This window comes from Panulirus ornatus, chromosome 50 (genome assembly GCF_036320965.1).
Source record: "Panulirus ornatus isolate Po-2019 chromosome 50, ASM3632096v1, whole genome shotgun sequence".
In the NCBI taxonomy this organism is placed as follows: domain Eukaryota; kingdom Metazoa; phylum Arthropoda; class Malacostraca; order Decapoda; family Palinuridae; genus Panulirus; species Panulirus ornatus.
The window spans coordinates 685,853-712,762 of NC_092273.1; the positions used below are offsets into that span (position 1 = coordinate 685,853).

The following is a 26,910-nucleotide window of genomic DNA, read 5'->3' on the forward strand; positions in this document are numbered from 1 at the left end:
TACATATTCATTCCTATATATTTCAACTTATACATACACAGACAAATATATATATACACATATACATATTCATACTTGCTGCCCTCAGCCATACCCATCGCCACCCTGCCACACATGAAATGGCAACCCCCTCCCCCCTCGCATGCGCGAGGCAGTGCTAGGAAAAAACAACAAAGGCCGCATTCGTTCACACTCAGTCTCTAGCTGTCATGTGTAATGCACTGAAACCTCAGCTCCCTTTCCAAATCTAGGCCCCATAAAACTTTCCATGGTTTACCCCAGACACTTTACATGCCCTGGTTCAATTCATTGATAGCATGCTGACCCTGGTATACCACATCATTCCAATTCACTCTGTTCCTTGCACGCCTTTCACCCTCCTGCATGTTCAGGCCCCGATTGCTCAAAATCTTTTTCATACCATCCTTCCACCTCCAATTTGGTCTCCCACGACTCCTTGTTCCCTCCACCTCTGACACATATATCCTCTTGATCAATCTTTCCTCACTCACTCTCTCCGTGACCAAACCATTTCAATATGCCCTCTTCTGCTCTCTCAACCACACTTTTTATTACCACACATCTCTCTTACCCTTTCATTACTTACTCAATCAAACCACCTCACTCCACTTATTGTTTTCAAACATCTCATTTCCTACACATCCACCTTTCTCCGCACAACCCTATCTATAGCCCACGCCACGCAACCATATGGCATTCTTGGAACCACTATTTCTTCAAAACTACCCATTTTTGCTTTCTGAGATAATGTTCTCACCTTCCACACGTTCTTCAACGCTCCTAGAACCTTCGGCACCTCCCCCTGTGACTCTTTTCCGCTTCCATGGTTCCATCCACTGTAAAATCCACTCCTAGATATCTAAAACACTTCACTTTCTCCAGTTTTTCTCCATTCAAACTTACCTCCCAATTGACTTGTCCCTTAACCCTACTGTACCTAATAACCTTGCTCTTATTCACATTTACTCTCAGCTTTCTTCTTTCACACACTTTACCAAATTCAGTCACCAGTTTCTGCAGTTTCCCACCCAAATCAGCCACCAGGGCTGTATCATCATCGAACAACAATGACTCACTTCCTAAGTCCTCTCATCCACAGCAGACTGCATACTTGTCTCTCTCTACAAAACTCTTGCATTTACCTCTCTAACCAACCCATCCATAAACAAATAAAATAACCATGGAGACGTCACACAACCCTGTTGCAAACCGACATTCACTGAGAACAATCACTTTCCTCTCTTCCTACTCGTACACATGCCTTGCATCCTCGATAAAAACTTTTCACTGCTTCTAGCGACTTGACTCCCACATCACATACTCTTATTACCTTCCACAGAGCATCTCTATCAACTCCATCATATGCCTTCTCCAGATCCATGAATGGTACATACAAATCCATTTGTTTTTCTAAGTATTTCTCACATACATTCTTCAAAGCAAACACCTGATCCACACATCCTCTACCACTTCTAAAACCACACTGCCCTTCCCCAATCTGATGCTCTGTACATGCCTTCACCCTCTCAATTAATACCCTCCCATATCATTTTCCACGAATACTCAACAGACTTATACATCAGTAATTTGAACACTCACTTTTATCCCCTTTGCCTTTGTCCAGTGGCACTATGCATGCATTTTGCCAATCCTCAAGCACTTCACCATGAGCCATACATACATTGAATATCCTCACCAACCAGTCAACAACACAGTCACCCCCTTTTTTGAATAAATTCAATTGTGATGCCATCCAAACCCACTGCCTTGCCTGCTTTCATCTTCCGCAAAGTTTTCACTACCTCTTCTCTGTTTATCAAATCATTCTCCCTGGCCCTCTCACTTCGCACACCACCTCGACCAAAACCCTTTATCTGCCACTCTATCATCTAAAACATTCAACAAGCCTTGAAAATACTCACTACATCTCCTTCTTACATCACCACTACTTGTTATTACCTCCCCATTAGCCCCCTTCACCGATATTCCTATTTGTTCTCTTGTCTTACGCACTTTATTTACCTCCTCCTAAAACATCTTTTTATTCTCCCCAAATTTTAATGATACTCTCACCCCAACTCTCATTTGCCCTCTTTTTCACCTCTTGCACCTTTCTCTTGACTTCCTGCCTCTTTCTTTTATACATCTCCCTATCATTTGCCCTATTTCCCTGCAAAACTTGTCCAAATACCTCTCTCTTCTCTTTCACTAATAATTTTACTTCTTCATCCCACCACTCACTACCCTTTCTAATCTGCCCACCTTCCATACCTCTCATGCCACAAGCATCTTTTGTGCAAGCCATCACTACTTCCCTCCCCTACTCCCTTTATGTCCTTTGCTCTCACCTTTTTCCATTTTGCACTCAGTCTCTCCTGGTACTTCCTCACACAAGTCTTCTTCCCAAGCTCACTTACTCTCACCACCCTCTTCGCCCCAACATTCTCTCTTCTTTTCTGAAAACCTCTGCAAATCTTCACCTTCGCCTCCACAAGATAATGATTAGACATCCTTCCAGTTGCACCTCTCAACACATTAACGTCCTAAAGTCTCTCTTCATGTGCCTATCAATTAACATGTAATCCAATAAAACTCTCTGGCCATCTCTCCTACTTACATACGTATACTTATGGGTATCTCTCAAATCAAACCTTGTATTCCCAATCACCAGTCCTATTTCAGGACACAAATCTACAAGCTCTTCATTATTTCCATTTACAACACTGAACACCCCATGTGCACCAATTATTCCCTCAATTGCCACATTACTCACCTTTGCATTCAAATCACCCATTACTATAACTCAGTCTTGTGCATCAAAACTGCTAACACACTCACTCAGCTGCTCCCAAAACTCTTGCCTCTCATGATCTTTCTTCTCATGCCCAGGTGCTTAGGCACCAATAATCATCCATCTCTATCCATCCACTTTCAGTTTTACCCATATCACTCAAGAGTTTACTTTGTTACACTCTATCACATACTCCAACAACTCCTGTTTCAGGAGGGGATGCTATTTCGTGTATGGTGGAGTGGCGACAGGAATAGATGAAGGCAGCTAGTATGTATATATATATATATATATATATATATATATATATACATGTTTATAGTTGTGTTAATGGAGTGATAGTTTTCATGCATGGTGTTTTTGACAAGAAAATAGTGAAGTTGGAGAAAAATGTAGCTTAGACATTGAAGCTTATTGACACAGTGGTGAAATTGATGAGAACTGCTATTGACGTTTGTGTGAATAAATTGTACATCTCCTTTTCCATAGCCAGAGGTTGAACCATTATGTGACATTCATTTTTTTTTTTTTCATTCATTTCAAGCTAAAAGTTTGTTTCTAAATTGTTCTTACATTTTTCATATGTATATATATGTATGTGTGTGTGTGTGTGTGTATGTGCATATGTGTGTGTGTGTGTGTGTGTGTGTATGTATATATATATGTATATTATCCCTGGGGCATGGTAAGTTGCCTCCCATGTGTTCTCCTTCAGTTGAGCTCAACACATGGACGTCTAAGTCGGGCGGAATCCTCCTCCTTGTATTAATTTCAAATAAAACATGCATCTCAGTTCAGCGTGATATTATGATCTCTCAAATAGATTGTATCAATGCCAATCGTTGTGGAAAAATCACAGTGTTAATAATTGCATTTAGAAGCATGATCCCATGGAGGACACCTGGATTATTTGGCCACTTATGAAACGAATTCATTAAAGGGGACGAGTGTTTGGAAAGTCTGTGCTGAGGATGTAACAGCAGTTCAGTGTCCCAAAGACCTGCCCAGAGTGTAGCTAATACTCGAAACAGGTGTTGGAGATCTATTCAATGTAAAAATAATGTTTACCATATGGGTCAAAGTTACTTTGTTGAGAGAGTGGGTCATCAATCTGTATCACCTGGGAGAGAGAAGATCATGGAGCGGTAATGGTTTGGGGCAGCTGAATAGTGAAGTTAGCGGTTTTGATGACGGAGGGTATTATATGTATGGGTGATTTAATGCAAAGGTGAGTAATGTGGCAGTTATGAGGACTTATAATCTATGCATGTGCTTCTCAGTCTTGAAATGGAATGTGAAGATTGCTTTTATGTATTGCTAAAAACATGTTCAAGAAACCTGTCTTAAAAAGCGCTACACTTCTAAATAATGCTCTTCCAATTGATGTGTGTAATGCTCCCCCAATCAATTCTCCCATTGATTTACGTTTATAACATTACCTGGTTGGCATACATAGCCCTTTGCTTTTTAATGGCTTGAGAGTGCAATCTGGACTCCCATGATCTACATCATTATCCTTGGGGCAAGGTAAAATAATATGGCTTTTTAATAAGATTCACTGAATGGCTCCAAACTGGTGTGAGTTGATGAAGCATTATGGGAAAGGAAAGGTTGTGGAAGGTACAGGGTTCCAACAATGTTGTACAGAGTGGAAAGGTGGCAATGGAAGAAAGGTTGTGACGGGGAGGATGGAGTGGTATTAGGAAGTTGAGGAATTGGGTGAGGTGTTTGATGAGAAGAGTAGGGAGAGAGTGGGCGATTAAAAGGTGTGGTTGGGGAGAAGAGGGTGATTGAATGTTTGGAAAGGAGAGAAGAGGAGGAAAGTTTGGACGATTTTTGAGGGAAAATGAGGAATGAGGAGAAGAGGGAGAATATTGAGGTAAAGTGGAGGAAAAGATTTTGGTGACGGGGCTGACAAGGGTGAAGGAGGGAAAAAAGAGGAATAGTGATGAGTTACGGGTGAGGGAGGGATTAAGTAAATTTTAGGGGCAATAAAAGAGTAGAATGGACAACCCCCCATAGCATGTTAAGACAAGGGAGCCAACAAGCATATTACATAGCTAAATTCGAGGTATAACCAGTAGCGGTTACTGCTAGGGAGATGGAATCATGACATGAAGGTTAATGGTTATCCACATCGATCATGCACTATTATGCTTTTTCACCCCTGGCTGGTTCAAGTCCCGATAAGAGTTAGTCATCATCATTTCACCTCCAATGGGTCATTCATAGTTCCCTCCTTCGGACAATAAGCCGGTCAAGTCAGCAGGTTTGTCATGTGGCAAATTTTCAAAAGCTTTTGTCTCTAACCGCTTTTTGTTCATCGGTAAGTTATTTATCTGTTACTACTTACTGATCAACCCTGACGAATATTCGCAATCATTCATTTCAGCCATTCACCAGGAAGGATCTAATCATAGCCAGTGCCTCAACATACAGAGGTATATGTTGGACATATTTCTTAAATATATGGAGGGTTTTGATTAGAGGGTGGAAGGATAATTTCGACTTCGGGAGGAGCAGTTGCGTTCAAGTGGTCAGGATTTGGATCAGCCTGTTTGCTTGATTTAAATTGTTGTGGTCAAATTGAAAAGCCAAGATTCTAGTATTAAAACATTATGATCTGGAGAATGCTCCATTAATTACCTCTAAGATATTGTGGTAAGAATATTAGAGAGGTGATGAGGCAAGTTGGCTTTGAGCAAGTGAAAAAGTTTTTAGGGATTGTAGCATGGCTTTAAGGTGAGGTAAATAGGGTAGAATTATGTTAATAGATACTTATGAGGAGGGTATTGTTCAAGGGTGTTTATTGTTTAGGGATGGAGTTGTAACAGGATGTAGAATGCACAGTTGATTATGGCGAAGAGGGTTTAGGGAAGGATTGAAAGATTGGCTTGGGTTAGTGTGTAGGGAGTCGGTTGGTGCGATTCATGTGAGAAACGAGAAGGATTCAGTTGAGATAGTTTTGGATAAGAAGAAAGTAGAGTAATGGAATAGAGCAAGGTTATTAGGTACAGTAGGGGTGAGGGTCAAGTCAATTGGGAGGTGAGTTTGAATGGAGAAAAACTGGAGGAAGTGAAGTGTTTTAGATATCTGGGAGTGGATCTGTCAGCGGATGGAACCATGGAAGCGGAAGTGGATCATAGGGTGGGGGAGGGGGCGAAAATTTTGGGAGCCTTGAAAAATGTGTGGAAGTCGAGAACATTATCTCGGAAAGCAAAAATGGGTATGTTTGAGGGAATAGTGGTTCCAACAATGCTGTATGGTTGCGAGGCGTGGGCTATGGATAGAGATGTGCGCAGGAGGATGGATGTGCTGGAAATGAGATGTTTGAGGACAATGTGTGGTGTGAGGTGGTTTGATCGAGTAAGTAACGTAAGGGTAAGAGAGATGTGTGGAAATAAAAAGAGCGTGGTCGAGAGAGCAGAAGAGGGTGTTTTGAAATGGTTTGGGCACATGGAGAGAATGAGTGAGGAGAGATTGACCAAGAGGATATATGTGTCGGAGGTGGAGGGAACGAGGAGAAGAGGGAGACCAAATTGGAGGTGGAAAGATGGAGTGAAAAAGATTTTGTGTGATCGGGGCCTGAACATGCAGGAGGGTGAAAGGAGGGCAAGAAATAGAGTGAATTGGAGTCATGTGGTATACAGGGGTTGACGTGCTGTCAGTGGATTGAAGCAAGGCATGTGAAGCGTCTGGGGTAAACCATGGAAAGCTGTGTAGGTATGTATATTTGCGTGTCTGGACGTGTGTATGTACATGTGTATGGGGGGGGGGGGTTGGGCCATTTCTTTCGTCTGTTTCCTTGCGCTACCTCGCAAACGCGGGAGACAGCGACAAAGTATAAAAAAAAAAAAAAAAAATATATATATATATATATATATATGGTATGTATATGCTAGCATCTCTATCAACTCTATCATATGCCTTCTCCAGATCCATAAATGCTACATACAAATTCATTTGCTTTTCTAAGTATTTCTCACATACATTCTTCAAAGCAAACACCTGATCCACACATCCTCTACCACTTCTGAAACCACACTGCTCTTCCCCAATCTGATGCTCTGTACATGCCTTCACCCTCTCAATCAATATCCTCCCATATGATTTACCAGGATTACTCAACAAACTTATACCTCTGTAATTTGAGCACTCACTCTTATCCCCTTTGCCTTTTTACAACGGCACTATGCATGCATTCCGCCAATCCTCAGGCACCTCACCATGAGTCATACATACATTAAATAACCTTACCAACCAGTCAACAATACAGTCACCCCCTTTTTTAATAAATTCCACTGCAATACCATCCAAACCTGCTGTGGAAGTTGAGAACATTATCTCGGAAAGCAAAAATGGGTATGTTTGAAGGAATAGTGGTTCCAACAATGTTGTATGGTTGCGAGGCGTGGGCTATGGATAGAGTTGTGCACAGGAGGATGGATGTGCTGGAAATGAGATGTTTGAGGACAATGTGTGGTGTGAGGTGGTTTGATCGAGTAAGTAACGTAAGGGTAAGAGAGATGTGTGGAAATAAAAAGAGCGTGGTTGAGAGAGCAGAAGAGGGTGTTTTGAAATGGTTTGGGCACATGGAGAGAATGAGTGAGGAAAGATTGGCCAAGAGGATATATGTGTCGGAGGTGGAGGGAACGAGGAGAAGAGGGAGACCATATTGGAGGTGGAAAGATGGAGTGAAAAAGATTTTGTGTGATCGGGGCCTGAACATGCAGGAGGGTGAAAGGAGGGCAAGGAATAGAGTGAATTGGAGTGATGTGGTATACCGGGGTTGACGTGCTGTCAGTGGATTGAATCAAGGCAGGTAGTGCAAGGAAACAGACGAAAGAAATGGCCCAACCCCCCCCCCATACACATGTATATACATACGTCCACACACGCAAATATACATACCTACACAGCTTCCCATGGTTTACCCCAGACGCTTCACATGCCTTGATTCAATCCACTGACAGCACGTCAACCCCGGTATACCACATCGATCCAATTCACTCTATTCCTTGCCCTCCTTTCACCCTCCTGCATGTTCAAGCCCCGATCACACAAAATCTTTTTCACTCCATCTTTCCACCTCCAATTTGGTCTCCCACTTCTCCTTGTTCCCTCCACCTCCGACACATATATCCTCTTGGTCAATCTTTCCTCACTCATTCTCTCCATGTGCCCAAACCATTTCAAAACACCCTCTTCTGCTCTCTCAACCACGCTCTTTTTATTTCCACACATCTCTCTTACCCGTACATTACTTACTCGATCAAACCACCTCACACCACATATTGTCCTCAAACATTTCATTTCCAGCACATCCACCCTCCTGCGCACAACTCTATCCATAGCCCACGCCTCACAACCATACAACTTTGTTGGAACCACTATTTCTACAAACATAGCCATTTTTGCTTTCGGAGATAATTTTCTCGACTTCCAAACATTCTTCAAGGATCCCAGGATTTTTGCCCCCTCCCTCACCCTATGATTTACTTTCGCTTCCATGGTTCCATCCGCTGCCAGATCCACTCCCAGATATCTAAAACACTTTACTTCCTCCAGTTTTTCTCCATTCAAACTTACCTCCTAAAGATATTGTGTAAGAAATATTTTGAGGAAGAGAATGAATTGTATGTGGCATTTATGCATATAAAGAAAGTATAGTATGGGTTTGACAGAGAGGCCTTTAAGGTGGTGCTTCACATATTAGGGTAAATATAATGTTATTAGATACATTAAATGAGAGAAAGGCATATGTGTAAGCAGAAAGGAAGGCTGGTTAGTGTTACAGGTGATTTTGAATCCACATCATGTATGTAGAATGTCTCCATGTTTGTTTTATCTGCTGAAAGAGGGTCTTAAGGGAAGATTTGAAATGTATTATGCGCTTGGGTTGGAGGACATGTAAAGGGAGTCTGTTGCTGTTAGCAGATTACAAAACTGTGATGACAGAATTTAAAGAGAAATTCCAGAATCTGATGACTAGTTTTAGGATAATGTAGGAAAGTAGAGTATATGCAAATCAGAGTAAGGTAATAAGATACAGCAGAGGGATGAGACAAGAGTTTAAACCTAGGGGAAGTAGAAGGCTGTAGGTACGTGGGAGTAGACTTTCCATTGATTGGAACTATGATGGCTGAAATAAGTCATAGGTACGTGGGAGTAGACTTTCCATTGATTGGAACTATGGTGGCTGAAATAAGTCATAGGGTGGATGAGTTGGAGGAATAGTCTGTGTACTGGGGCAAAGATGGATATGTTTGAAGGTATATTCATCCCAACAATGTTGTGAGTGTGAGTCTTGGACCTAGAACCTAAAGGGAGGAGGCATGTGGACTTGATTTCAACAGAATACCAGAGGATATGCAGTGTAAACTGGGTTGATTATGTAGTGAATGAGTGTAAGATAGAGGTTTGGTAGTAATGCAGTTTGATTGAAAGAGCTGATAGGGTATGCTGAAAGTGTTTAGACATATAGAAGGGTTAGTAAAGAAAGACTAAGAGGATCTGCCTGTCAGAAGAGGAGGGAGCAAGGAAGAGGGGAAGAAAGGAGATGAAAGGATAGAGTAAAAGAGGCTTTATGGGTTCAAGAGGCATGCATGGGTTAGAGTGAACAGGATCATTGTGGTATATCGGAGATGATGTGCCTGAACTTAGGCATGTGATAAAGTCAGGGGAAAGCCATGGAGTTGTCTATGGGCATATCTCTGGATTCATTGCATCATGCTTAACAACCATGTGCAAATGAGGCCGTTGTTTGTTTGTTCCTGATGCTGTCTTGCTAAAGCACAAGAGGCACTTATGTATAAAAGATATATATATCTTTGTGTCCATGTGCTTATTCATTGTGGCCTCTTCTTAACCCTTATTTGAACTTCTTTCATCATCTGGGGTGTATTTGACATCACTAAATGTCAGTATATTTACCTCAAGCAAGCATTTCATGGGTTAATCTGAGTATGCAATTTATTTGCAATTAGGAATGGCTTTAATCACCCCAATAAGCCATAAGAACTCTCTCCACATAATATCACACATTAATGGATGAAATCTGACTACTTTTATAGAAAATATAAGATAACCACCTGTTTCAGGAATCATCACCAATGACACCTCGAATGGATATGGAGTATGAAGACTCCATGGATGGGCCACCACCCTCTGTAGCTTCAGTGGACTCAGGGATTATTGCTGGTACTCCCAAGTCTGTTAAGAAAACTCCTACAGGGGTATGTATACTGACACAATCTCTTGCTATTTGGCATTGTTTTAATGATACCTAAATGTATTCCTTAAAGTTGCCCATCAGAGAATTGATATCCATTAACTAACGAGGCAAAACTTTAAGATACATCAATTTCTCTAATTAGTACAACAATGCTAAAGGACAATTCATTTTTCCTCTCCAAGGTAAGTCTGTCTTTTGAGCCATGAGAGATTTTTGATAATCCCTGGGAATAAGAATTCTGTAAGCATTTCCTTCTAGTGAGATAAATGCCTCTCACCCAAGCTAACTGCTTTTCAGTAACTGCAGCCATTAGTTTGCTCCAGGTTCCCCCTGCAAGGCCATAACCTGCCCAGTGATGCACTAGTCACACTGCTCATGTAATGTTCTGGAACCCCGGATGAGTTAGATTTTCTGGCTGTCTTCCCTTTTGTTCAGCTTCTTTTACCCTACCTGGGATAAGTATCCTTCTATGGTTTACTTTGGGCATAGTGTATATGTATATTGTATTATCATTATACTTAATTGCTGCTTCCCACATCAGCGAGGTAGCCCCACGAAAAAGATGAAGAATGGCCCATCCACTCATGTACACATATATGTACATAAACACCCATACATGCACATATACATATCAACACACACACACACACACACATTATTATCTTAATATTATTTTGCTTTGTCACTGTCTCCCGCATTAGCAAGGTAGCGCAAGGAAACAGACGAAAGAATGGCCCAACCCACCCACATTTTTTTTTTTTTTCTTTTTTTTTATACCTCGTCGCTGTCTCCCGCGTTTGCGAGGTAGCGCAAGGAAACAGACGAAAGAAATGGCCCAACCCCCCCCATACACATGTACATACACACGTCCACACACGCAAATATACATACCTACACAGCTTTCCATGGTTTACCCCGGACGCTTCACATGCCTTGATTCAATCCACTGACAGCACGTCAACCCCTGTATACCACATCGCTCCAGTTCACTCTATTCCTTGCCCTCCTTTCACCCTCCTGCATGTTCAGGCCCCGATCACACAAAATCCTTTTCACTCCATCTTTCCACCTCCAATTTGGTCTCCCTCTTCTCCTCGTTCCCTCCACCTCCGACACATATATCCTCTTGGTCAATCTTTCCTCACTCATTCTCTCCATGTGCCCAAACCATTTCAAAACACCCTCTTCTGCTCTCTCAACCACGCTCTTTTTATTTCCACACATCTCTCTTACCCTTACGTTACTTACTCGATCAAACCACCTCACACCACACATTGTCCTCAAACATCTCATTTCCAGCACATCCATCCTCCTGTGCACAACTCTATCCATAGCCCACGCCTCGCAACCATACAACATTGTTGGAACCACTATTCCTTCAAACATACCCATTTTTGCTTTCCGGGATAATGTTCTCGACTTCCACACATTTTTCAAGGCTCCCAAAATTTTCGCCCCCTCCCCCACCCTATGATCCACTTCCGCTTCCATGGTTCCATCCGCTGACAGATCCACTCCCAGATATCTAAAACACTTCACTTCCTCCAGTTTTTCTCCATTCAAACTCACCTCCCAATTGACTTGACCCTCAACCCTACTGTACCTAATAACCTTGCTCTTATTCACATTTACTCTTAACTTTCTTCTTCCACACACTTTACCAAACTCCGTCACCAGCTTCTGCAGTTTCTCACATGAATCCGCCACCAGCGCTGTATCATCAGCGAACAACAACTGACTCACTTCCCAAGCTCTCTCATCCCCAACAGACTTCATACTTGCCCCTCTTTCCAAGACTCTTGCATTTACCTCCCTAACAACCCCATCCATAAACAAATTAAACAACCATGGAGACATCACACACCCCTGCCGCAAACCTACATTCACTGAGAACCAATCACTTTCCTCTCTTCCTACACGTACACATGCCTTACATCCTCGATAAAAACTTTTCACTGCTTCTAACAACTTGCCTCCCACACCATATATTCTTAATACCTTCCACAGAGCATCTCTATCAACTCTATCATATGCCTTCTCCAGATCCATAAATGCTACATACAAATCCATTTGCTTTTCTAAGTATTTCTCACATACATTCTTCAAAGCAAACACCTGATCCACACATCCTTTACCACTTCTGAAACCACACCCACATACACATGTATATACATACACGTCCGCACACACAAAATATACATACCTATACATCTCAACGTATACATATATATACACATATATATACACACACAGACATATAGATATATACACATGTACATAATTCATACTGTCTACCTTTATTCATTCCCGTCGCCACCTCACCACACATGAAAAAACAACCCCTTCCCCCCTCGTGTGCGAGGTAGTGCTAGGAAGACAACAAAGCCCCCATTTGTTCACACTCAGTCTTTAGCTGTCATGTCATGATGCACCGAAACCACAGCTCCCCTTCCACATCCAGGCCCCACAGAACATTCCATGGTTTACCCCTGACGCTTCACATGCCCTGGTTCAATCCATTGACAGCATGTCGATCCCGGTATACCACATCGATCCAATTCACTCTATTCCTTGCACACCTTTCACCCTCATGCATGTTCAGGCCCCGATCACTCAAAATCTTTTTCACTCCATCTTTCCACCTCTAATTTGGTCTCCCACTTCTCCTCGTTCCCTCCACCTCTGACACATATATCCTCTTTGTCAATCTTTCCTCACCCATTCTCTCCATGTGACCAAACCATTTCAAAACACCCTCTTCTGCTCTCTCAACCACACTCTTTTCATTACCACACATCTCTCTTACCCTATTATTACTTACTCAATCAAACCACCTCACACCACACATTGTCCTCAAACATCTCATTTCCAGCACATCCACCCTCCTGCGCACAACTCTGTCCATAGCCCACACCTCACAACCGTATAACATTGTTGGAACCACTATTCCTTCAAACACACCCATTTTTGCTTTCCGAGATAATGCTCTCGACTTCCACACATTCTTCAAGGCTCCCAGAACTTTCGCCCCCTCCCCCACCCTATGATTCACTTCCACTTCCATGGTTCCCTCCGCTGCCAAATCCACTCCCAGATATCTAAAACACTTCACTTCCTCCAGTTTTTCTCCATTCAAACTTACCTCCCAATTGACTTGGACCCTCAACCCTACTGTACCTAATAACCTTGCTCTTATTCACATTTACTCTCAACTTTCTTCTTTCACACACTTTACCAAACTCAGTCACCAGCTTCTGCAGTTTCTCACATGAACCAGCCACCAGTGCTGTATCATCAGCGAACAACAACTGACTCACTTCCCAAGCTCTCTCCATCCACAACAGACTGCATACTTGCCCCTCTTTCCAAAACTCTTGCATTCACCTCCCTAAAAACCCCATCCATAAACAAATTAAACAAACATGGAGACATCACACACCCCTGCTGCAAACCTACATTCACTGAGAACCAATCACTTGCCTCTCTTCCTACATGTACACATGCCTTACATTCTCGATAAAAACTTTTCACTGCTTCTAACAACTTGCCTCCCACACCATATATTCTTAATACCTTCCTCAGAGCATCTCTATCAATTCTGTCATATGCCTTCTCCAGATCCATAAATGCTACATACAAATCCATTTGCTTTTCTAAGTATTTCTCACATACATTCTTCAAAGCAAACACCTGATCCACACGTCCTCTACCACTTCTGAAACCACACTGCTCTTCCCCAGTCTGATGCTCTGTACATGCCTTCTTCCTCTCAATGAATTCCCTCCCATATGATTTCCCAGGAATACTCAACAAACTTATACCTCTGTACATACACATGTACATATTCATCTTGCTTGCCTTCATTAATTCCTGGCGCCAACCCGCCCCACAGGGAACAGCATCACTACCCCCTGGTTCAGCGAGGTAGTGCCAGGAAAACAGACAAAAAGGCCACATTTGTTCACACTCGGTCTCTAGCTGTCATGTATAACGCACCGAAACCACAGCTCCCTATCCACATCCAGGCCCCACACACCTTTCCAGTCATTTCACATGCCCTGGTTCCGTCAATTGACACCATGTCGACCCTGGTATACCACATCCTTCCGGTTCACTCTATTCCTTGCTCTTGTTCCCTCCACCTTTGACACATATATTCTCTTTGTAAATCTTTCCTCACTCATTCTTTACCATGTGTCCAAACCATTTCAACACATCCTCTTCTGCTCTCTCAATCACACTCTTTTTATTACCATACATCTCTCTTACCCTTTCATTACTTACTCGATCAAACCACCTCACCCCACGTATTGTCCTCAAACATTTCATTTCAAACACATCCACCCTGCTCTGTACAACCCTATCTATAGCCCATGCCTTGCAACCATATAACATTGTTGAAACTGCTACTCCCTCACATGTACCCATTTTTGCTATCCGAGATAGCATTCTTTATTGCTCCCAGAACCTTTGCCCCCTCCACCATCCTGTGACTCACTTCCACTTCCATGGTTCCATTCGCTGCTAAGTCCACTTCCAAATATCTAAAACACTTCACTTCCCCCAATTTTTCCCAATTCAAATTTACATCCCAGTTCACTTGTCCTTCGACCCTACTGAACCTAAGAACCTTGCTCTTATTCACATTTACTCTCAACAGACTGCATACTCATCCTTCTTTCCAAGACTCTTTAATTTTTCTCCTAACCACCCCATCCATAAACAAATTGAACAACCATGGGGTCATCACACACCCCTGCCGCAGACTGAATTTCACTGGGAACCAGTCTCTCTCCTCTCTTCCTACTCATACACATGCCTTACATCCTTGGTAAAAGCTTTACACTGCTTCTAGCAACTTAGCTCCCACACCATATACTCTTAAGCATCTCTGTCACTCCTATCATATGTCTTCTCCAGATCCATAAATGCTACATACAGAACCATCGGCTTTTCTAAGTATTTCTCACACACATTCTTCAAAGCAAACACATTATCCACACATCCTTTACCACTTCTGAAACCGCTGTGCTCTTCTCCAGTCTGATGCTCTGTACATGCTTTCACCCTCTCAATCATTACCCTCTCATATAATTTCCCAGGAATACTCAACAAACTTATGCCTCTGTAGTTTGAACATTCACCTTTATCCTCTTTGCCTTTGTACAATGGCACTATGCATGCATTCTGCCAATCCTGAGGCACTTCACCATGATCCATACATACATTGAATATCCTTACCAACCAATCAGCAACTTAGTCACCCCCCTTTTTCTTATAAATTCCACTGCAACACCATCCAAACCCTCCGCCTTGGTGGATTTCATCTTTCGCAAAGCTTTCACTACCTCTTCTCTCTTAACCAAACCATTCTCCCTGACCCTCTCAATTTGCACACTGCCCTGACCAAAACACCATACATCTGTCACTCTATCATCAAACACATTCATCATACCTTCAAAATACTCCATCTCCTCTCACTTCATCACTACCTTTTATTATTTTCCCACATGTCCCCTTCACCAATGTTCCCATTTGTTCTCTTGTCTTATGCATGTTATTTACCTCCTTCCAAGACATCTTTTTATTCTCCCTAAAGTTTAATGATACTCTCAACCCAACTCTCATTTTCCCTCTTTTTCAACATTTGCACCTTGCTCATGAGCTTCTGCTGCTTTCTTTTATACATCTTCCAGTCATTTGCACTCCTTCCTTGCAAGTATCGTCCAAACACCTCTCTTTTCTCTCTCACTAACAACTTTACTTATTCATCCCACCACTCACTACCCTTTCCTATCTGCCCACCTCCCACATTTCTCATGCCACATGCATCTTTTGCACAAGCCATCACAGCTTCCCTAAGGACATCCCACCCTCTCCCCTCATGTCATTTGCTCTCACCTTTTGCCATTCTATACTCAATCTCTCATGGTATTTCCTCAAACAAGTCTCATTTCCTAGCTCAGCTACTCTCACCACTCTCTTCTCCCCAACATTCTCTCTTTTTTTTTTGAAAACCCCTACAAATCTTCTCCTTTGCCTCCACAGGATAGTGATTAGCCATCCCTCCACCTGCCCCTATCAGCACATTATCATCCAAAAGTCTTTTGCACACCTATCATACAACACTTAATCCAGTAGTGCCCTTTGACCATCTCCCCTACCCACATATGTAAACTTTTGTATATCTCTCTTTTTAAACCAGGTTTCCCAATCACCAGTCTTTTTTCAGCACACAAATCCACAAGCTCTTCACCATTTTCATTCACAACACTGAAAACCCCATGTACACCAATTATGCTCTCAACTGCCACATTACTCACCTTCGCATTTAAATCACCCATCACTAGTACCCAGTCTCATGCACCAAAGCTGCTGATACACTCACTCAGCTGCTTCCAAAACACTTGCCTCTCATGATCTTTCTTCTCATGACCAGGTGCATAGGCACCAATTTTCACCCATGTCTCTCCATCCACTTTCAGTTTTACCCAAATCAATCTAGAATTTACTCTCTTACATTCTGTGTCACACTCCCATGACTAACACACACACACACACACACACACACACACACCTACCTACATACAATTGAGAATTTATCGTGTTTCATTTTCCTCATAGGTATCAGCAAATATTAGATCACATGCACTACTCTGACCAATTGTTACATTTATATAGATGCTTTGAAGAATAAGGACTGGAACATGCAGTAGGGCATGAGGAATGCAAGGGATTGAGTGAACTGGAGTGATGTGGTTTACAGGGGACCATGTGCTGTCAGTAGGCTGAACCAAAGCATGTGTAGTAGGGGGAACCATGAATAGGTCTGTGGGGGCTGGCTTTGGATAGGAGGCTCTGGTTTTGGTTCATTATACATGAGAACTAAAGAGTGGATGTAAGTAAATAAGGCCATTTCTTCTTTTGTATTTGACACTACCTCACTAATGCAAATGGGGAAGTGGTAACAAGAAGTAATGAGGTGAAGTGGTGATGGAGTGAGTGTTTTGAAGGATTGTTGAATGTGTTTGATATTATGGTGGCAGATGTAGGTTATTTGGGTTAGGGAGGTGTGCTAAATGAGAGAATCATAGCTTTTTTTTTCTAGGCTCCAGTCATGGACAAAAGTCCACATCAAGCCCGGTCCTTAATTGAAATATGTATTTATTTATATCCTTAATCGCTGTCTCTCGCAGTAGCAAGGTAATGTAAGGAAACAGATGAGAAATGGCACAACATACACATGTATATATATAAACGCCCACACACACACACACACACACACACACACACACACACACACACACACACACACACACACACACACAACAAACACACACACACACACACACACACACACACACACACACACACACACATACATACATACATACATATACATGCACAGACATGTACATATATACACATGCACATATCTATACTTGCTGCCTTCATCCATTCCTGTCACCACTCTGCCACACATGAAGTAGCATTCTCCCGTCTCTCCCTCCAGCGAGGCAGCATCAGGAACAGACAAAAAAGGCCACATTCGTTCACACTCAGTCTCTAGCTATCATGTGTAATGCACCAAAATCACAGCTCCCTTTCCACATCCAGGCCCCACAGACCTTTCCATGGTTTACCCCAGACGCTTCACATGCCCTGGGTCAATCCATTGACAGCACGTCAACCCCAGTATACCACATCATTCTAATTCACTTTATTCTTTGCACGCCTTTCACCCTCCTGTATGTTCAGGCCCTGATTGCTCAAAATCTTTGTCACTCCATCCTTCCACCTCCAATTTGGTCTCCTGCTTCTCCTTGTTCCCTCCACCTCCGACACATATATCCTCTTTGTCAATCTTTCCTCACTCATTCTCTCCATGTGACCAATACACACTCTCTTCTGCTTTCTCAACCACTCTATTTTTTATTATGACACATCTCTCTTACCCTTTCATTACTTACTCGATCAAACCACCTCACCAAGTATTGTCCTCAAACATTTCATTATCAACACATCCACCCTCCTCCACACAACCCTATCTATAGCCCATGCCTCACAACCTTATAACATTGTTGGAACCACTATTCCTTCAAACACCCATTTGTGCACTCCGAGATAACGTTCTCGCTTTCCACACATTCTTCAACGCTCTCAGAACCTTCGCTCCCGCCCCCACCATGTGACTCACTTCCGCTTCCATGGTTCCATTTGCTGTAAGTCCACTCCCAGATATCTAAAACATTTCACTTCCTCCAGTTTTTCTCCATTCAAACTTACCTTCCAATTAACCTGACCCTCAACCCTACTGAACCTAATAACCTTGCTCTTATTCACATTTACTCTCAACTTTCTTCTTTCACACAGTTTACCAAACTCATTCACCAACTTCTGCAGTTTCTCACCAGTGCTGTATCATCAGCGAACAATAGATATAGTGAGAATTAGGAAGCTGAAAAAGAAAAGCTAAGGAAAAGTATTTATGGATTTTTGAGGAAGTGATAGACAAGCCTTTTGAAATGTGCCAGGTTATAGGTGTTGAGAAAGACTTGAGAAATTAGAGTGTCCCAAAGTTTCGACATGTAGGGAAAGAAGCAGGTATCAAAAACAGCCCACCCTTGAGTTGCCGTTGATGAAAGCTTTATGTAAGATGAAATGTGACGTGGTGGCTGGAGTGAATGATGTTATAGTCAAATTTCTTAAGAGAGGGGGGGTGATTGTGCTTGGCTCAGTGGGGCTGCAGGCCAGAAAGTTACTCTTTGTGTGAATAGTATTTCCTGCAGCTAGATGAGATCTCTCACAGAACTTCTGGAATCTTATGTGATAGACTAATGTAGAGACCATCCAAAAACCCTTGCTTTAGAGACCACAAGCAATTTCTCTGGTAGTTTAAACACGTGCTTTGAATCAAGGATGGGATATCCATTCTTCAGAAGTTCATGTAAGTAGTGCCCTTGAATGGAGTGCAAAATTCCTGTTATTTCAACATTAACACATTAGCAAACTTGGCATGGCCTCCTGGACCCAGACCCATGGTAAATCAACAGTGATCAGTGATGCTCCACTCACTTGCATGTAGATATTTACAGTCTTTTCAAATTTGAGATGTTTCCAGTTATAGATTGAATTTTTAAAAACATTTTTGTAAATTATTTTACAGTATTGTATATGAATATGTACATGTGTATATATGTATATGTCTGTGTATGTATATGTATGTATATATTGAAATGTATATGTAAGTATATTGGAAAGGATCACAATTTTGCGCGTGATCAAGATATTGCTATGAGTCCACGGGAAAAATGAAACACGAAAAGTTCCCAAGTGCACTTTCGTGTAATAATCACATCATCAGAGGAGACACAAGAGAGAAATATGATAGTCAGTTGATATACATTGAAGAGACGAAGCTAGGACGCCATTTGGTAAACATGTTGTGGATGAGAGAGCTTGGGAAGTGAGTCAGTTGTTGTTCGCAGATGATACAGCGCTGGTGGCTGATTCATGTGAGAAACTGCAGAAGCTGGTGACTGAGTTTGGTAAAGTGTGTGAAAGAAGAAAGTTAAGAGTAAATGTGAATAAGAGCAAGGTTATTAGGTACAGTAGGGTTGACGGTCAAGTCAATTGGGAGGTAAGTTTGAATGGAGAAAAACTAGAGGAAGTGAAGTGTTTTAGATATCTGGGAGTGGATCTGGCAGCGGATGGAACCATGGAAGCGGAAGTGAATCATAGGGTGGGGGAGGGGGCGAAAATCCTGGGAGCCTTGAAGAATGTGTGGAAGTCGAGAACATTATCTTCGAAAGCAAAAATGGGTATGTTTGAAGGAATAGTGGTTCCAACAATGTTGTATGGTTGCGAGGCGTGGGCTATGGATAGAGTTGTGCGCAGGAGGGTGGATGTGCTGGAAATGAGATGTTTGAGGACACTGTGTGGTGTGAGGTGGTTTGATCGAGTAAGTAATGTAAGGGTAAGAGAGATGTGTGGAAATAAAAAGAGTGTGGTTGAGAGAGCAGAAGAGGGTGTTTTGAAATGGTTTGGGCACATGGAGAGAATGAGTGAGGAAAGATTGACCAAGAGGATATATGTGTCGGAGGTGGAGGGAACGAGGAGAAGTGGGAGACCAAATTGGAGGTGGAAAGATGGAGTGAAAAAGATTTTGTGTGATCGGGGCCTGAACATGCAGGAGGGTGAAAGGAGGGCAAGGAATAGAGTGAATTGGAACGATGTGGTATACCGGGGTTGACGTGCTGTCAGTGGATTGAATCAGGGCATGTGAAGCGTCTGGGGTAAACCATGGACAGTTATGTGGGGCCTGGATGTGGAAAGGGAGCTGTGGTTTCGGGCATTATTGCATGACAGCTAGAGACTGAGTGTGAACGAATAGGGCCTTTGTTGTCTTTTCCTAGCGCTACCTCGCACACATGAGGGGGGAGGGGGATTGTATTCCATGTGTGGCGAGGTGACGATGGGAATGAATAAAGGCAGACAGTGTGAATTGTGTGCATGGGTATATATGTATGTGTCTGTGTGTGTATATATATGTGTACATTGAGATGTATAGGTATGTATATTTGCGTGTGTGGACATGTATGTATATACATGTGTATGGGGGTGGGTTGGGCCATTTCTTTCGTCTTGTTTCCTTGCGCTACCTCGCAAACGCGGGAGACAGCGACAAAGCAAAATAAAATAAATAAAATGGGCGTTTATGTATGTACATGTGTATGTGGATGTGTTGGGCCATCCCTCGTCTGTTTCCTTGCGCTACCTCGTTGATGCGAGAGACAGCAAGTAAGTATGATAAGAAAAAAATACTGTATTCAATAAACACTGAATGATTAGAGAGAGAAAGAGAGAGAGATTCATTTTTCATGCTTAGCAGATGCCAGTGGGTACTACCTGATGAGTCTTGGCCAGCCTGCAAGCCACCAGACACAAGCACACACTGCTCATTGAAGAGAATAAGAAATATGTTGTATATTATTTACACCATCATATAAACAACTGATGGATGAATGGATATTTTGTGATTTCTTAAAGGCCATGATGTTTTAGTCATCATCAGTTCATCTACATAAGTCTCTTTGGTGGTGAGAGCATTATCATTCGTGTTAGAGATGTTAGATCCATGGTTTTCTTATCTCACAGAATGTCCTGAGCATGGGATGGTAATTTGTACTTCTAATGGACAGTACTGTGGCTGTGTGATGCCTAATGAACAAGGCTCCTGCAAATTCTTCCCTTTTGTAGTGGAAAGATTTTCTGTTTGACTTTGTTTAGAGGCAATCTCTCGAAACGTCTTATCTTCAGGGAGTATGCTTTGCCTGGGGAAGTGCCTCTTTGAGACCAGACACAATGTAAGCAATTATATTTGTTGGGAGGGAGGCTTTCAGTGATTCTCTTTCCATAGGAGTGGCACCTTAGTCCCATAAGTTCCCACTGTGTAATCCTTTTCATCCCTCAAAATCACATTTTACAAGGTGTTTGCAAACAGAATTAACTTTACAGTTTCAAAGATTTTCATTTTTCTCATATACATTCATCATTACCTGCATTAGCATTGTTATATATGGATGAAGAAATGGCCTCATTCACTCACATCCACTCTTTAGTTGTCACATGTGATGCACCAAAACAAGGGTCTCCTATCCACAACTAGGCCCCACAGACCTTTTGTGATTCCCCTGACTACTTCACATGCCCTGGTTCAGCCCATTGCATCATATCATCCCCTGTATATCATATCACTCCTTTTCACTGCATTACTTGCACATCTCATACCTTCCTACAAGTTCAGGCCTTAAACAGTCAAAGCATCTTTCACTCTGTCCTTCCACCTCCTTGGTTTCCCACCTTTCCTTGTTCCTTCCACTACTTTTTTAGTCATCCCCTCCATATGTACAAACCTTATCTACACACCTTTATGCCTCTCATACATACTCTACATAAAGAGACACTTTTCTGTTATTACCATATGATTTGTAATTCACTCCTAGACAGACATTTAATTTCCGGTTCATTCATCCTACTTTCTACATTTTTGTACATGGCCCCTGCCTCACATCTTTTCAACACTGCTGGAATTACTATTCTATCAAACATATCCTTCTTTACTTTTAACCCTTTACTTATCTTTTTACACATTCTACTTTGTGCTTAAGACCATTGCCTCTTCTCCCTCCTTATGACTCATTTCAGCCCCCATAGTTCCTTTCACTACCATATCCTCACATAGGTATTTGTAGCACTCCACTTCCTCTGAGATCTCTCCATCTAAACCCACTCTAAATAACCTAACTCGTTTCACTGTTGAAGCTAATAACCTTGCTTTTATTCATATTTACTATCAACTTTCTCTTTTCTCACACAATCCTAAATATAGATACCAACCTCTGTAGTTTCTCACTCGAATCTGCCACTAATGCTGTGACATCAGCAAACAAGAGTTGACTCATCTCCCAGGTGCCCCCACCCTCCTCTGTATAGCTGCTCCTTTCTCCAAGACCTGCGCATTCACCTCCCTCACCACCCCTTCAATAAATAATTAAATAGCCATGGTGGTATCACACCTGCCACTGACCCACCCTTGAAACCACTCACCCTGCTCTCTTCTTACTTGCAAACATGCCTTATTCTCTTGATAAAAACTCTTCACTTTTTCCAGCCGCTTTCCTCCTGCACCAAATATTTGCAACACCTTCCATTGAGAATCTTCATTAACACGTACACTTTATTTCAGATCCATAAATGCCACATAAAGGTCCTTTTGTTTATCTAAGTATTTCACACACACATTCTTCAAAGCAAAAACCTAATCCACACATCCTCTTCTTCTGCTGGAATCACATGGTTCCTCCCTATCTGAAATTGGAAATTCTGTGCTTGCCAACACCCTCTCCATAACCAGCCTTCCATACATTGTGCCAGATACACTCAACAAACATTTTTTTTTCTTTTTTTTTGCTTTGTCGCTGTCTCCCACGTTTGTGAGGTAGCGCAAGGAAACAAGACGAAAGAAATGGCCAAACCCACCCCCATACACATGTATATACACACACGTCCACACACGCAAATATACATACCTATGCATCTCAGTGTACACATATATATACACACACAGACACATACATATATACCCATGCACACAATTTACACTGTCTGCCTTTATTCATTCCCATCGCCACCTCGCCACACATGGAATACCATCCCCCTCCACCCTCATGTGTGCAGGGTAGTGCTAGGAAAAGACAACAAAGGCCTCATTCATTCACACTCAGACTCTAGCTGTCATGCAATAATGCCCGAAACCACAGCTCCCTTTCCACATCCAGGCCCCACACAGCTTTCCATGGTTTACCCCAGACGCTTCACATGCCCTGATTCAATCCACTGACAGCACGTCAACCCCGGTATACCACATCGATCCAATTCACTTTATTCCTTGCCCTCCTTTCACCCTCCTGCATGTTCAGGCCCCGATCACTCAAAATCTTTTTCACTCCATCTTTCCACCTCCAATTTGGTCTCCCACTTCTCCTCGTTCCCTCCACCTCCGACACATATATCCTCTTTGTCAATCTTTCCTCACTCATTCTCTCCATGTGACCAAACCATTTCAAAACACCCTCTTCTGCTCTCTCAACCACATTCTTTATATTACCACACATCTCTCTTACCCTTACATTACTTACTTGATCAAACCACTTCACACCACATATTGTCCAGAAACATCTCATTTCCAGCACATCCGCCCTCCTCCACACAACTCTATCCATAGCCCACGCCTCGCAACCATATAGCATTGTTGGAACCACTATTCCTTCAAACATACCCATTTTTGCTTTCCGAGATAATGTTCTCGACTTCCACACATTCTTCAACGCTCCCAGAACTTTCGCCCACTCCCCCACCCTATGATTCACTTCCGCTTCCATGGTTCCATCCGCTGCCAGATCCACTCCCAGATATCTAAAACACTTTACTTCCTCCAGTTTTTCTCCATTCAAACTTACCTCCCAATTGACTTGACCCTCAACCTCACATTTAACCTCCAAAATACTTCATTTCTTCACCTCATTTCTGCCTGTTATCTCTTGCTTCCTGTTTTTTCTCTTCACAGATGTTTCGTTTATCTTGTTTTTCTCACACTATTGACCTCCTTCCTTAACATTTTCTTATTCTGAAGTTTGTTGATATTAGCTTACCCCAACTCTCACTGGCCCTCTTTTTCAGTCCATATACCATTCTTCTGACCTCCTTCTGCTTTCTCTTGTACATCTCCCAATTACTTACAGTCCTTCCCTGCAAATGATGGGAGGTAAGTTGGAATGGAGAAATACTGGAGGAAGTGAAGAGTTTTAGATATCTGGGAGTGGATTTGGCAGCGGATGGAACCATGGAAGCGGAAGTGAATCATAGGGTGGGGGAGTGGGCGAAAGTTCTGGGAGCGTTGAAGAATGTGTGGAAGTCGAGAACATTATCTCGGAAAGCAAAAATGGGTATGTTTGAAGGAATAGTGGTTCCAACAATGCTATATGGTTGCGAGGCGTGGGCTATGGATAGAGTTGTGTGGAGGAGGGCGGATGTGCTGGAAATGAGATGTTTCTGGACAATATGTGGTGTGAAGTGGTTTGATCAAGTAAGTAATGTAAGGGTAAGAGAGATGTGTGGTAATATAAAGAATGTGGTTGAGAGAGCAGAAGAGGGTGTTTTGAAATGGTTTGGTCACATGGAGAGAATGAGTGAGGAAAGATTGACAAAGAGGATATATGTGTCGGAGGTGGAGGGAACGAGGAGAAGTGGGAGACCAAATTGGAGGTGGAAGGATGGAGTGAAAAAGATTTTGAGTGATTGGGTCCTGAACATGCAGGAGGGTGCACGGTGTGCAAGGAAAAGAGTGAATTGGAACGATGTGGTATACCTGGGTCGATGTGCTGTCAGTGGATTGAACCAGAGCATGTGAAGCGTCTGGGGTAAACCATGGAAAGTTGTGTGGGGCCTGGATGTGGAAAGGGAGCTGTGGTTTTGGTGCATTACACAACTGAATATGAATGAATGTGGCCTTTGCTGTCTTTTCCTACTGCTACCTTGCGCACGTGAGGGGGGGGAGGGTGTTTTTATTTCATGTGTGGCGGGATGGCAATGGGAATGAATAAAGGCAGACAGTATGAAGTATGTACATGTATATTTATGTATATGTCTGTGTGTGTATATATATGTATACGTTGAGATGTATAGGTATGTATATTTGCGTGTGTGGACATGTATGTATATAGTTGTGTATGTGGGTGGGTTGGGCTATTTTTTCATCTGTTTCCTTGCGCTACCTCTTTCGTACTATTTGCCATTTTCTGCATTAGTGAGATAGCGTTAAGGACAGAGGACTGGGCCTTGGAGGGAATATCCTCACCTTGCCCCCTTCTCTGTTCCCTCTTTTGGAAAATTAAAAAAAAAAGTGAGAGGGGAGGATTTCCAGCCCTCCGCTCCCTCCCCTTTTAGTCGCCTACTACAACTATATATTATACTTTGTCGCTGTCTCCCATCACACATGCACATATGCATACTTATACATCTCAATTTATACATATATATATATACAGACACAGACATATACATATGTACACCTGTACATAATTCACAATGTCTGCCCTTATTCATTCCCGTTGCCACCCCGCCACACATGAAATGACAACCCCCTCCCCCCGCATGTGCGTGAGGTAGTGCTAGGAAAAGACAACAAAGGCCACATTCGTTAACACTCAGTCTCTAGCTGTCATGTATAATGCACCAAAACCACAGCTCCCTTTCCACATCCAGGCCCCACAAAACTTTCCATGGTTTACCCCTGACACTTCACATGCCCTGGTTCAATCCATTAACAGCACGTCGACCTCGGTATACCACATCGTTCCAGTTCACTCTATTCCATGCATACCTTTCACTCTCCTGCATGTTCAGGCCCCAATCACTCAAAATCTTTTTCACTCCATCTTTCCACCTCCAGTTTGGTCTCCCACTTCTCATTCTCTCCACCTCTGACACATATATCCTCTTTGTCAGTCTTTCCTCACTCATTCTCTCCATGTGACCAAACCATTTCAAAACACCCTCTTCTGCTCTCTCAACCACACTCTTTTTATTACCACACATCTCTCTTACCCTTTCATTACTTACTCAATCAAACCACCTCACACCACATATTGTCCTGAAACATCTCATTTCCAGCACATCCACCCTCCTCCGCACAACTCTATCTATAGGCCACGCCTCGCAACCATATGACATTGTTGGAACCACTATTCCTTTAAACATACCCATTTTCGCTTTCTGAGATAACAATCTCGCCTTCCACACATTTTTCAACGCTCCCAGAACTTTCGCCCCTTTCCCCACCCTATGACTCACTTCCACTTCCATGGTTCTATCCGCTGCCAAATCCACTCCCAGATATCTAAAATACTTAATTTCCTCCAGTTTTTCTCCATTCAAACTTACCTCCCAATTGAATTGTCCTTCAACCCTACTGTACCTAATAACCTTGCTCTTGTTCACATTTACTCTCAGCTTTCTTTTTTCACACACTTTACCAAACTCAGTCACTGGCTTCTGTAGTTTCTCACCCGAATCAGCCACCAGCACTGTATCATCAGTGAACAACAACTGACTCACTTCCCAAGCTCTATCATCCACAACAGACTGCATACTTGCCCCTCTTTCCAAAACTCTTGCATTCACCTCCCTAACAACTCCATACATAAACAAATTAAGCAACCATGGGGACATCATGCACCCCTGCCGCAAACCAACATTCACTGCGAACCAATCACTTTCCTCTCTTCCTATTCGTACACATGCC

General features: G+C 42.5%; 1 protein-coding gene across 6 annotated transcripts in view; it reads left to right on the plus strand.

Annotated features, from left to right (window-relative positions):
• polybromo (protein) overlaps window positions 1-26,910 on the plus strand; it is a 471,093-nt gene that overhangs the window by 360,507 nt on the left and 83,676 nt on the right. For all 6 annotated transcript variants that reach the window (XM_071691025.1, XM_071691026.1, XM_071691024.1 and 3 more), the window contains exon 26: window positions 9,913-10,047. In XM_071691025.1, coding sequence (XP_071547126.1) covers window positions 9,913-10,047 — 135 coding nt within the window. The remainder of the gene's footprint in view (window positions 1-9,912; window positions 10,048-26,910) is intronic.